The 12,820-nt window shown below is 46.3% G+C and overlaps 2 protein-coding genes across 2 annotated transcripts in view; both read right to left on the reverse strand.

Annotated features, from left to right (window-relative positions):
* LOC115187885 (CUB and sushi domain-containing protein 3-like) overlaps positions 1-12,820 on the reverse strand; it is a 1,475,978-nt gene that overhangs the window by 565,751 nt on the left and 897,407 nt on the right.
* LOC115187958 (eukaryotic translation initiation factor 3 subunit H-like) overlaps positions 1-12,820 on the reverse strand; it is an 82,597-nt gene that overhangs the window by 43,087 nt on the left and 26,690 nt on the right. Inside the window, exon 3 of the mRNA XM_029747050.1 lies at positions 1,139-1,306. Coding sequence (XP_029602910.1) covers positions 1,139-1,306 — 168 coding nt within the window. The remainder of the gene's footprint in view (positions 1-1,138; positions 1,307-12,820) is intronic.

Genomic DNA, 12,820 nt, shown 5'->3' on the forward strand with positions numbered 1-12,820 from the left:
TGAGTTGGACCGCAGAGTGAAGGAAAAGCAGCCAACAAGTGCTCAGCATATGTAGGAACTCCTTCAAGACTGTTGGAAAAGAATTCCAGGTGAAGCTGGTTGAGAAAATGCCAAGTGTGTGCAAAGCTGTCATCAAGGCAAAGGGTGGCTACTTTGAAGAATCTAAAATATACTTTGATTTGTTTAACACTTTTTTGGTTACTACATGATTCCATACGTGTTATTTCATAGTTTTGACGTCTTCACTATTATTCTACAATGTAGAAAATAGTCAAAATAAAGAAAACCCCTGGAATGAGTAGGCGTGTCAAAACTTTTGACTGGTACTGTATATTTCTTTTAAACTTTTTTCGGGACTTGCGGTCCGCATTGACCCGGTTCTGGGTCTGGGTCCGGTCCTCCAGTTGAGTACGTCGGGACTAGGGAGTTTTTTTAGGGTAAAAAGAACCATAATGAAGCTAATCACAGGTAACATCCTGGAGGAAAACCTGGTTTAATCTGCTTTCCAACAGACACTGGGAGATGAATTCACCTTCCAATAACCGAAAACACAAAAGACAAATATACACTGGAGTTACTTACAAAGACATTTCATCTTTCTTCCAAATTTGACAGAAATATTTTATGGTCGTTCATTGACAAAAAAAATAAAAATAATACAATTAAATACATTTGAATCCCATTTTGTAACAACAAAATGTGGAGAAAGTCAGAAGAGGTGTGAATACTTTCTGAAGTCACTGTAGCTGTAGGTGACATGACACTAGGACGAGGCCTGAGAAAACCCTGTCAAAAACAGTCTGTCTCAAAGCTGTGTTTGTACCAATGAAAGCTTGAGTATATTACCAACCCTGACCCTATTTAGAGTGGACATCATCTGGACACGTCACTCTCTGTTCTCAGAATTAAAACATCCATACACTTATTAGAAAGAGGAGATTACATTCATTTGTTTCTGTGCGCGTGTGTGTGTGAGGTGTGTGTGTGTGGTGTGTGTGAGTGTGAGGTGTGTGTGGTGTGTGTGTGTGTGAGGTGTGTGTGTGGTGTGTGTGAGGTGTGTGTGTGTGTGTGTGTGTGTGTGTGTGAGGTGTGTGTGTGTGAGGTGTGTGTGTGTGTGTGTGTCAGACGGATTACTTACCGTAGATGAGCACGACAGACTCCTCGATGGCGTGCTGGTAACTGAACTGAGAGTCCAGCAGGGCCCGGCTGACAAATGATCCATAATAGGTGGACTGGTACCAGCCCACATGAAGATGGTCAATGTTGACATGACGAAGAGATCGCATCATCTCCATCTGATACTGGACTAGAGGGGAGAGGTGGAGGAGAGGAGAGGGCGAGAGAGAGGGAGGGTGGGGGGGAGAGAGAGAGAGAGAGAGAGAGAGAGAGAGAGAGAGAGAGAGAGAGAGAGAGAGAGAAAGAGAGAGAGGGTGGGGGGGAGAAGGGGAGGTGGAGAGAGAGAGAGGACAGACAGAAAGACAGAGGGGGGTGAGAGAGAGAGAGAGAGAGAGAGAGGACAGACAGAAAGACAGAGGGGGGTGAGAGAGAGAGAGAGAGGATGGACAGAGAGAGGGAGAGAGAGAGAGAGAGAGAGAGAGAGAAAGAGAGAGAGGGTGGGGGGGAGAAGGGGAGGTGGAGAGAGAGAGAGGACAGACAGAAAGACAGAGGGGGGTGAGAGAGAGAGAGAGAGAGAGAGAGAGAGAGAGAGAGAGAGAGGATGGACAGAAAGAGGGAGAGACATTTTTGCTTTTTCCATTCATCAGGTGGGTTATAAATACATGACAGCAGACTGAATCAACCATCTCCCTCTGTGCTGTGGAATCAGCCATATTCCTCACCGCTGGTCCCCTGACCTCCCACTGACAGACAGAATAGAGTAGTGGAAGACTGGAGACAGACAGCACCGGGAGGTTAACTAGGACAGACAGCACATTTACACATCACTCCGAGTGGGACTGTTTGTGTGTGTACCATCCCAGTCAATCACAGGACGCAGCCAGAGACAGACACACACCAGTCTGGCTATTGACAGACAGACAGACAGACAGGATTCATTCGAGTCTCATTGGCCAGCTGTGGCCTCTAAACCCCCTACCTACCCCCAAACACTTATTCTGGACCCCAACCAGTCCCCCCCACTCAGAACATCTATCCCCCAACCAGACAAACGTTTCTAAAAACCTGTTTTCTCTTTGCATTATGGGGTATTGTGATGTCATTATGGGGTATTGTGATGTCATTATGGGGTATTGTGATGTCATTATGGGGTATTGTGATGTCATTATGGGGTATTGTATGTAGATTGATGAGATTTTTTATTTTTTTATTTAACCCATTTTAGAATAAGGCTGTAACGTAACAAAACGTTGAAAAAGTCAAGGGGTCTGAATACTTTCCCAATGCACTGTATGTTTCCCCGTCTTAGAAGACTTAGAAGACTAGCAAGTTAAACTAAGGGGTCGCGTTAATGCAGAATTCTGCAGATGTAAAATGCTTGTTATTGTAATTTCCCGCTCGGCATCAGACTGATGTTATGCTTCAGTTGCACTTCTCCACTCGGATGAGAATTGGCAAACGAGCATTTTAAAAATCAGCAGAGGCTCTTGGCTGATGTATAGCTACTGTTCTCAGTCCAGCCTAGCTTTTAGCTAAAAACGCAAGATTAACTTGGAAAAAAAACATCAGGAAATGTAGCTGGCTACATTCTTTCTATGATAAACATTAGAAATATGATGGATATGCATCGTTTTTACACAAAACAAAATACTATTTTTCATTATAAGCTCATTTACCTCTGTGGCTGACAAACAGCGGTGCACTTCTGTTGTCATCTGATAAAAAATGTATTTATTTCCTGATGAATGTGTTGCACTAATGGATTATTCTGAAGGAAAACTACAGTCGCACGCCCCTGATTATTCCTCTGAGGCAAAATATAAATAAATACTTGACTAGTGAAACACTCCCGCGTGGATATTTCCAAACAGCCCTGTACATCACCCGAGACTAGATGCTGGTTACAGTCAACGAAGAGTTAATGGGTAGGTCTCTCACACACACACACAGAGACGTTTCCACAAGAAAAGAAAAAAATCAACCAGTGAAGAACAAACACCACTGTAACTACAACCCATATTTATGTTTATTTGTTTTCCCTTTTTGTACTTTAACCATTTGCACATTGTTACAACACTGTATATAAATACATAATATGACATTTGTAATGTCTTTATTATTTTGAAACTTCTGTGAGTGTAATGTTTACTGATCATTTTATTGTTTACTTCACTTTTGTATATTATTTACTTCACTTGCTAAAGCCCTTAAATTGAAATTGAGAGAAAGACACACAGAGAGGTGACAGAGAGGTGACAGAGAGGTGACAGAGTGGTGACAGAGAGGTGACAGAGAGGTGACAGAGAGGTGACAGAGTGGCGACAGAGTGGCGACAGAGAGGCGACAGAGAGGCGACAGAGCGGCGACAGAGAGGCGACAGAGAGGCGACAGAGAGGCGACAGAGCGGCGACAGAGAGGCGACAGAGAGGCGACAGAGCGGCGACAGAGCGGCGACAGAGAGGCGACAGAGAGGCGACAGAGAGGCGACAGAGTGGCGACAGAGAGGCGACAGAGAGGCGACAGAGCGGCGACAGAGAGGCGACAGAGAGGCGACAGAGCGGCGACAGAGCGGCGACAGAGAGGCGACAGAGAGGCGACAGAGAGGCGACAGAGAGGCGACAGAGACATCATCATTCCTTCCTTGACGATGAGACCTTGAGCTTTTAAAAAGGCATTGCGATTCCCTTTCAAGAGGAATAACTCAACAGTAAAGAACATATATTTATTAGGCTCTCTACATACTGGACACCCTCAAAGGAGCTGGTTTCAGTGACTGGCTGCTCTGGCCTTAGCAACAGTTACACTGATGGGAGGAGGACTGGGGGAAACATAAATAGATGGAGGAGAGAGACAAGAAGAGGGAGGAGGGGGAGAAGTGGAAGAAGGAGGAAGAGGAGAGGGAGCTAGGCTACATGAGGGAGACAGAGGGGAGGAAGAGGAGGATGAGGACGAACAGGAGAGGGAGAGAGAGGAGGAGGAGTGATTCAGACTGAAGTTGAGAACCCATGACTACAGGCTGGTTTAAAGCAGATTATTGAACAGATGATAGAACACATTTAGGAGAGGTTCTGGCCTTGGCGCCCACCCAACCCCACGCTAGCCTCCGTCACACAGCCCCAGACCCTGGCAGAACCAGGCAGGCCCTGGCAGAACCAGGCAGAACCAGGCCATTGTTGAGGCAGACAAAGCAGCAGCCAGCCAGACAGTGTCTCATCCTGGCAGTTCAACAAGGACAGCAGCGCAACTATGGACCCAAAGCCTTAGAGACAGAACCAGGTTAAATACCAGGGAGGATCTCTCAGCCTTACAGCAATACAGACAGAACCAGGTTAAATACCAGGGAGGATCTCTCAGCCTTACAGCAACACAGACCGAACCAGGTTAATTATCAGGGAGGATCTCTCAGCCTTACAGCAATACAGACAGAACCAGGTTAAATACCAGGGAGGATCTCTCAGCAACACAGACAGAACCAGGTTAAATACCAGGGAGGATCTCTAAGGGAGCATTTCCAATGAGAAATTCCAATGGTGTTCTACCCGAAAGGCTCAGACTTTTCCTTCTCTGTGGGCCGGCACCAGTGTCTCGCTGGGCCACGGCGGACCTGCTCTGACTTGGAGACAAGCCCCTCAGTACTTTTCAGCTGGTATTTACATAACGGTTAACTGTGAACATGGGTTTCCACTGTCGATGGTTAACGTCTTCTCACAGAGCAACTGCTTTGATTCTGTTCTTCATCCCCCCCCCCACGTGTTTATTCATAAGGCAGACTGGTAGTCTAATAAACATGTTTATTCATAAGGCAGACTGGTAGTCTAATAAACATGTTTATTCATGAGGCAGACTGGTAGTCTAACAAACATGTTTATTCATAAGGCAGACTGGTAGTCTAATAAACATGTTTATTCATGAGGCAGACTGGTAGTCTAATAAACGTGTTTATCCATAAGGCAGACTGGTAGTCTAAGAAACGTGTTTATTCATAAGGCAGACTGGTAGTCTAAGAAACGTGTTTATTCATAAGGCAGACTGGTAGTCTAAGAAACGTGTTTATTCATAAGGCAGACTGGTAGTCTAATAAACATGTTTATTCATGAGGCAGACTGGTAGTCTAATAAACTGGTAGTCTAAGAAACGTGTTTATTCATGAGGCAGACTGGTAGTCTAATAAACATGTTTATTCATAAGGCAGACTGGTAGTCTAATAAACGTGTTTATTCATAAGGCAGACTGGTAGTCTAATAAACATGTTTATTCATAAGGCAGACTGGTAGTCTAAGAAACGTGTTTATTCATAAGGCAGACTGGTAGTCTAAGAAACGTGTTTATTCATAAGGCAGACTGGTAGTCTAATAAACATGTATTTTCATAAGGCAGACTGGTAGTCTAATAAACATGTTTATTCATAAGGCAGACTGGTAGTCTAATAAACGTGTTTATTCATAAGGCAGACTGGTAGTCTAATAAACATGTTTATTCATAAGGCAGACTGGTAGTCTAATAAACATGTTTATTCACAAGGCAGACTGGTAGTCTAAGAAACGTGTTTATTCATAAGGCAGACTGGTAGTCTAAGAAACGTGTTTATTCATAAGGCAGACTGGTAGTCTAATAAACATGTATTTTCATAAGGCAGACTGGTAGTCTAATAAACATGTTTATTCATAAGGCAGACTGGTAGTCTAATAAACGTGTTTATTCATAAGGCAGACTGGTAGTCTAATAAACATGTTTATTCATAAGGCAGACTGGTAGTCTAATAAACATGTTTATTCACAAGGCAGACTGGTAGTCTAAGAAACGTGTTTATTCATAAGGCAGACTGGTAGTCTAAGAAACGTGTTTATTCATAAGGCAGACTGGTAGTCTAATAAACATGTATTTTCATAAGGCAGACTGGTAGTCTAATAAACGTGTTTATTCATAAGGCAGACTGGTAGTCTAAGAAACTTGTTTATTCATAAGGCAGACTGGTAGTCTGATAAACATGTTTATTCATAAGGCAGACTGGTAGTCTAATAAACATGTTTATTCATAAGGCAGACTGGTAGTCTAATAAATGTGTTTATTCATAAGGCAGACTGGTAGTCTAATAAACATGTTTATTCATAAGGCAGACTGGTAGTCTAATAAACATGTATTTTCATAAGGCAGACTGGTAGTCTAATAAACGTGTTTATTCATAAGGCAGACTGGTAGTCTAATAAATGTGTTTATTCATAAGGCAGACTGGTAGTCTGATAAACATGTTTATTCATAAGGCAGACTGGTAGTCTGATAAACATGTTTATTCATAAGGCAGACTGGTAGTCTAATAAACATGTTTATTCATAAGGCAGACTGGTAGTCTAATAAACATGTTTATTCATAAGGCAGACTCGTAGTCTAATAAACATGTTTATTCATAAGGCAGACTGGTAGTCTAATAAACATGTTTATTCATAAGGCAGACTGGTAGTCTAATAAACATGTTTATTCATAAGGCAGACTCGTAGTACTAGACTCAAACACTCTTCAGCCAAATAAACATGTATGTTTATAGCCAAACTAAACGTAGCTCTCCTCTCCACTGCAACTTAATGTACATTTCTCTCACGTTTGGTTAAGTAGGTCATAATAACTGGTATTTCTGCTAAACACACTAGAACCAACAAGTGGAAGAGAATCAGTGTATAGAGCGAGTCAGATATCAACAGATGTGTTCCAAATGGTCCCCTATTCCGTACACAGGGCTAGTGTTAACAGTAGTGTACTATATAGGGAATAGGGTGCAGTTCAAGGAAGCGTCGCTCTAGCCGAGCTCAGAGTCCGGTTGGTTTCCAGGTGCCGTCTGCCATTCTGCCTGTTTCCTGCTTGAAATGCTCCTCCTACTTCCCATCTCTGAACCACAATGCTCCTCCTACTTCCCATCTCTGAACCACAATGCTCCTCCTACTTCCCATCTCTGAACCGCAATGCTCCTCCTACTTCCCATCTCTGATCCACAATGCTCCTCCTACTTCCCATCTCTGAACCACAATGCTCCTCCTACTTCCCATCTCTGAACCACAATGCTCCTCCTACTTCCCATCTCTGAACCGCAATGCTCCTCCTACTTCCCATCTCTGATCCACAATGCTCCTCCTACTTCCCATCTCTGATCCACAATGCTCCTCCTACTTCCCATGTCTGATCCACAATGCTCCTCCTACTTCCCATCTCTGAACCGCAATGCTCCTCCTACTTCCCATCTCTGATCCACAATGCTCCTCCCACTTCCCATCTGTGAACCACAATGCTCCTGCTATACACACACACACACACACACACACACACTCTACCAGCAGCTCCAATCCAACCAGAGAGATAATACTGTGGTCTAGAAGCTTCCTTATCCCAGAGAATAGCCAATTCTATTATATAATCACGGCGACAATGTGACCCAGCCGCTTCACCTCACCTCTCCCCTCCCCTCCCCTCTCCTCTCCTCTCCCCTCCCCTCCCCTCCCCTCCCCTCCTCTCCTCCTCTCCTAGCATACGTGCCCAAACGGCACCCTATTCCCTATATAGTGCACTAGTTTTAAACAAAAGTAGTGCACTATAAAGGGACTAGTCCGCCATTTGGGACGCACATTAACTATTCTTCAGTCATTTCTTTAGACCGGTTGGTTCTGCTATCAATCAGTCAGTCGGGGGAGATGGGGAACGAGGGGAGATGGGGAACGAGTTTGCTGTTGATTCCCATTTGCTTTGGTGATTGTGTTGTGTGTCTGCAAGGACCCAAAAGCAAGGGCCTCCTACACCCCCCCACCACCCTTCTATGTCCCTACGGTTCCTACCCCGCATATGAATGAGACACCTTGATGATGTGGTCTAGGGGGGATATTTCAAACCCAACCAGATGTTTAGACTGTCGGTCTAGTCAAATCCTCATCGTACCGTACGTATGGAGCAGTCAAATCCTCATGGTACCGTACGTATGGAGCAGGTGGTCTAGTCAAATCCTCATCGTACCGTACGTATGGAGCAGGTGGTCTAGTCAAATCCTCATCGTACCGTACGTATGGAGCAGGTGGTCTAGTCAAATCCTCATCGTACCGTACGTATGGAGCAGGTGGTCTAGTCAAAACCTCATCGTACCGTACGTATGGAGCAGGTGGTCTAGTCAAATCCTCATCGTACCGTACGTATGGAGCAGGTGGTCTAGTCAAATCCTCATCGTACCGTACGTATGGAGCAGGTGGTCTAGTCAAATCCTCATCGTACCGTACGTATGGAGCAGTCAAACCCTCATCGTACCGTACGTATGGAGCAGTCAAATCCTCATCGTACCGTACGTATGGAGCAGGTGGTCTAGTCAAATCCTCATCGTACCGTACGTATGGAGCAGGTGGTCTAGTCAAATCCTCATCGTACCGTACATATGGAGCAGGTGGTCTAGTCAAATCCTCATGGTACCGTACATATGGAGCAGTCAAATCCTCATCGTACCGTACGTATGGAGCAGGTGGTCTAGTCAAATCCTCATCGTACCGTACGTATGGAGCAGGTGGTCTAGTCAAATCCTCATCGTACCGTACGTATGGAGCAGTCAAATCCTCATCGTACCGTACGTATGGAGCAGGTGGTCTAGTCAAATCCTCATCGTACCGTACGTATGGAGCAGGTGGTCTAGTCAAATCCTCATCGTACCGTACGTATGGAGCAGGTGGTCTAGTCAAATCCTCATCGTACCGTACGTATGGAGCAGTCAAATCCTCATCGTACCGTACGTATGGAGCAGTCAAATCCTCATCGTACCGTACGTATGGAGCAGGTGGTCTAGTCAAATCCTCATCGTACCGTACGTATGGAGCAGTCAAATCCTCATCGTACCGTACGTATGGAGCAGGTGGTCTAGTCAAATCCTCATGGTACCGTACGTATGGAGCAGGTGGTCTAGTCAAATCCTCATCGTACCGTACGTATGGAGCAGGTGGTCTAGTCAAATCCTCATCGTACCGTACGTATGGAGCAGTCAAATCCTCATTGTACCGTACGTATGGAGCAGTCAAATCCTCATCGTACCGTACGTATGGAGCAGGTGAATGTCAGTCATACAGGAAAGTGGTCGGTGCAAACACCCCCCCCCCCCCCACACACACACACCCCCCCCCCACACACCCCCCCACGGAAAGAGATGAGGTTTAAGTGGGAGTGATGATGGAAGTGTCTTCAATAACATTCCATGGGAGAGCAGAGAGGACTATGGGTAATGGCTCCTTTAAAAGCCTGTGCTCTATAACGAGGTCTGTGAGGAGGCAGTTACACGCTCTGTGATTCTCATTCAACTGGAAAGATTCAAAGGGAAAGGTGCTGCGACAGACGGACTACCTGAGTCTAAAGACAAGCAGAGAAAGAGAGAAATATTTACATTATTACGCATTTCCTTATAAAAACGGTCAAACTTCTAGATATTCAACGTCACATAGACCACTGACAACGGCATCGCTACATTTTCAAACCAAATCTAATTTTATTTGTCACATGCAACAGGTGTAGGTAGACCTTACCATGAAATGTTTACTTACAAGCCCTTAATTAACCCACAATGCAGTTCAAGAAATAGAGTTAAGAAAATATTTACTAAATAAACTAAAAGTTTAAAAAAAAATCTAATCTAAATCAAAAACTAACAAAACATTTACATAACAATAAAGAGGCTATATACAGGGGGTACCGGTACAGAGTCAATGTGGAGGCTATATACAGGGTGTTACGGTACAGAGTCAATGTGGAGGCTATATACAGGGGGTACCAGTACAGAGTCAATGTGGAAGCTCTATACAGGGGGGTACCGGTACAGAGTCAATGTGGAGGCTATATACAGGGTATTACGGTACAGAGTCAATGAGGAGGCTATATACAGGGGGTACCGGTACAGAGTCAATGTGGAGGCTATATACAGGGGGTACCGGTACAGAGTCAATGTGGAGGCTATATACAGGGGGTACCGGTACAGAGTCAATGTGGAGGCTATATACAGGGGGTACCAGTACAGAGTCAATGTGGAGGCTATATACAGGGGTATTACGGTACAGAGTCAATGAGGAGGCTATATACAGGGGGTACCGGTACAGAGTCAATGTGGAGGCTATATACAGGGTATTACGGTACAGAGTCAATGAGGAGGCTATATACAGGGGGTACCGGTACAGAGTCAATGTGGAGACTATATACAGGGTGTTACGGTACAGAGTCAATGTGGAGCTATATACAGGGGGTACCGGTACAGAGTCAATGTGGAGGCTATATACAGGGGGTACCGGTACAGAGTCAATGTGGAGGCTATATACAGGGGTTACCGGTACAGAGTCAATGTGGAGGCTATATACAGGGGGTACCGGTACAGAGTCAATGTGGAGGCTATATACAGGGGTACCAGGTACAGAGTCAATGTGGAGGCTATATACAGGGGGTACCGTACAGAGTCAATGTGGAGGCTATATACAGGGGGTACCGGTACAGAGTCAATGTGGAGGCTATATACAGGGGGGTACCGGTACAGAGTCAATGTGGAGGCTATATACAGGGGGTACCGGTACAGAGTCAATGTGGAGGCTATATACAGGGGGTACCGGTACAGAGTCAATGTGGAGGCTATATACAGGGGGGTACCGGTACACGAGTCAATGTGGAGGCTATATACAGGGGGGTACCGGTACAGAGTCAATGTGGAGGCTATATACAGGGGGTACCGGTACAGAGTCAATGTGGAGGCTATATACAGGGGGTACCGGTACAGAGTCAATGTGGAAGTTATATACAGGGGGTACCGGTACAGAGTCAATGTGGAAGTTATATACAGGGGGCACAGGTGACTGTACATAGATAATAAACGGCGAGTAGCAGCAGTGTAAAAGCAAAGGGGGGACTATTTACATTGTCAGAAAGTGACAGACTCATGTAGACGCCTGAGTGAGTAAAGACGAGCAGAGATGGAGAGAAATACCTCCAAATAATACCTCCAAACACACATCATCACTACAGACCACGACAACAGGAAGTTCATTCTTTATAAATGTCCTAATGTTAACATTCATCATCACTACAGACCATGACAACAGGAAGTTAATTCTTTATAAATGTCCTAATGTTAACATTCATCATCACTACAGACCACGACAACAGGAAGTTAATTCTTTATAAATGTCCTAATGTTAACATTCATCATCACTACAGACCATGACAACAGGAAGTTAATTCTTTATAAATGTCCTAATGTTAACATTCATCATCACTACAGACCATGACAACAGGAAGTTCATTCTTTATAAATGTCCTAATGTTAATATGTAACCATCACTACAGACCATGACAACAGGAAGTCTGATTCTCAAACCACCTCTTTCTAACCAGGAACCTGCTGCTGAGAAAAGGCTGTGACCAGGGCCGTGACCAGGGAGGTGACCAGGGAGGTGACCAGGGAGGTGACCAGGGAGGTGACCAGGGCCGTGACCAGGGCCGTGACCAGGGAGGTGACCAGGGCCGTGACCAGGGCCGTGACCAGGGCCGTGACCAGGGCCGTGACCAGGGCCAGGGAGGTGACCAGGGAGGTGACCAGGGAGGTGACCAGGGAGGTGACCAGGGCCGTGACCAGGGAGGTGACCAGGGCCGTGACCAGGGCCGTGACCAGGGCCGTGACCAGGGCCGTGACCAGGGAGGTGACCAGGGAGGTGACCAGGGAGGTGACCAGGGCCGTGACCAGGGAGGTACCAGGGCCGTGACCAGGGAGGTGACCAGGGCCGTGACCAGGGCCGTGACCAGGGAGGTGACCAGGGAGGTGACCAGGGAGGTGACCAGGGAGGTGACCAGGGAGGTGACCAGGGCCGTGACCAGGGCCAGGGCCGTGACCAGGGCCGTGACCAGGGAGGTGACCAGGGCCGTGACCAGGGAGGTGACCAGGGCCGTGACCAGGGAGGTGACCAGGGCCGTGACCAGGGAGGTGACCAGGGCCGTGACCAGGGCCGTGACCAGGGAGGTGACCAGGGAGGTGACCAGGGAGGTGACCAGGGAGGTGACCAGGGAGGTGACCAGGAGGTGACCAGGAGGTGACCAGGGAGGTGACCAGGGAGGTGACCAGGGCCGTGACCAGGGAGGTGACCAGGGCCGTGACCAGGGAGGTGACCAGGGAGGTGACCAGGGCCGTGACCAGGGCGCCAGTCAGTCACAGCCCACTGCTGGTCAACAGTTGTTTTGAGTCAGACCCCTGTGGGTTTTCCTAGAGGTCCTGGTCAACAGTAGTGCACTATGGAGGGAATAGGGGACATTTGCGACGACAGCACAAGGCAGGATATCCATCACTGAGCAGTGTGTGTGTGTGTGTGTGTGTGTGTGTGTGTGTGTGTGTGTGTGTACTATGCATGTTGCAGTGAGTGTGTGTGTGTGTGTGTGTGTGTGTGTGTGTGTGTGTGTGTGTGTACTATGCATGTTGCAGTGAGTGTGTGTGTGTGTGTTCAGTGTGTGTAATAGTGCGTTGCATGTTGCAGCGTGTGTTTTTCCATATAAGTGTGTTCAGTGTGTGTGTGTGTTTCCGTATCAGTGTATGTGTGTATGTTCAGTGTGTGTGTGTTCAGTGTGTGTGTTTCCGTACCAGTGTGTGTGTGCTCAGTGTGCGTATTTCCGTATCAGTGTGTGTGTTCAGTGTGTGTGTGTTCAGTGTGTGTGTGTTCAGTGTGTGTGTGTG

This window comes from Salmo trutta, unplaced genomic scaffold (assembly GCF_901001165.1).
Source record: "Salmo trutta unplaced genomic scaffold, fSalTru1.1, whole genome shotgun sequence".
NCBI classification, from domain to species: Eukaryota; Metazoa; Chordata; class Actinopteri; order Salmoniformes; family Salmonidae; genus Salmo; species Salmo trutta.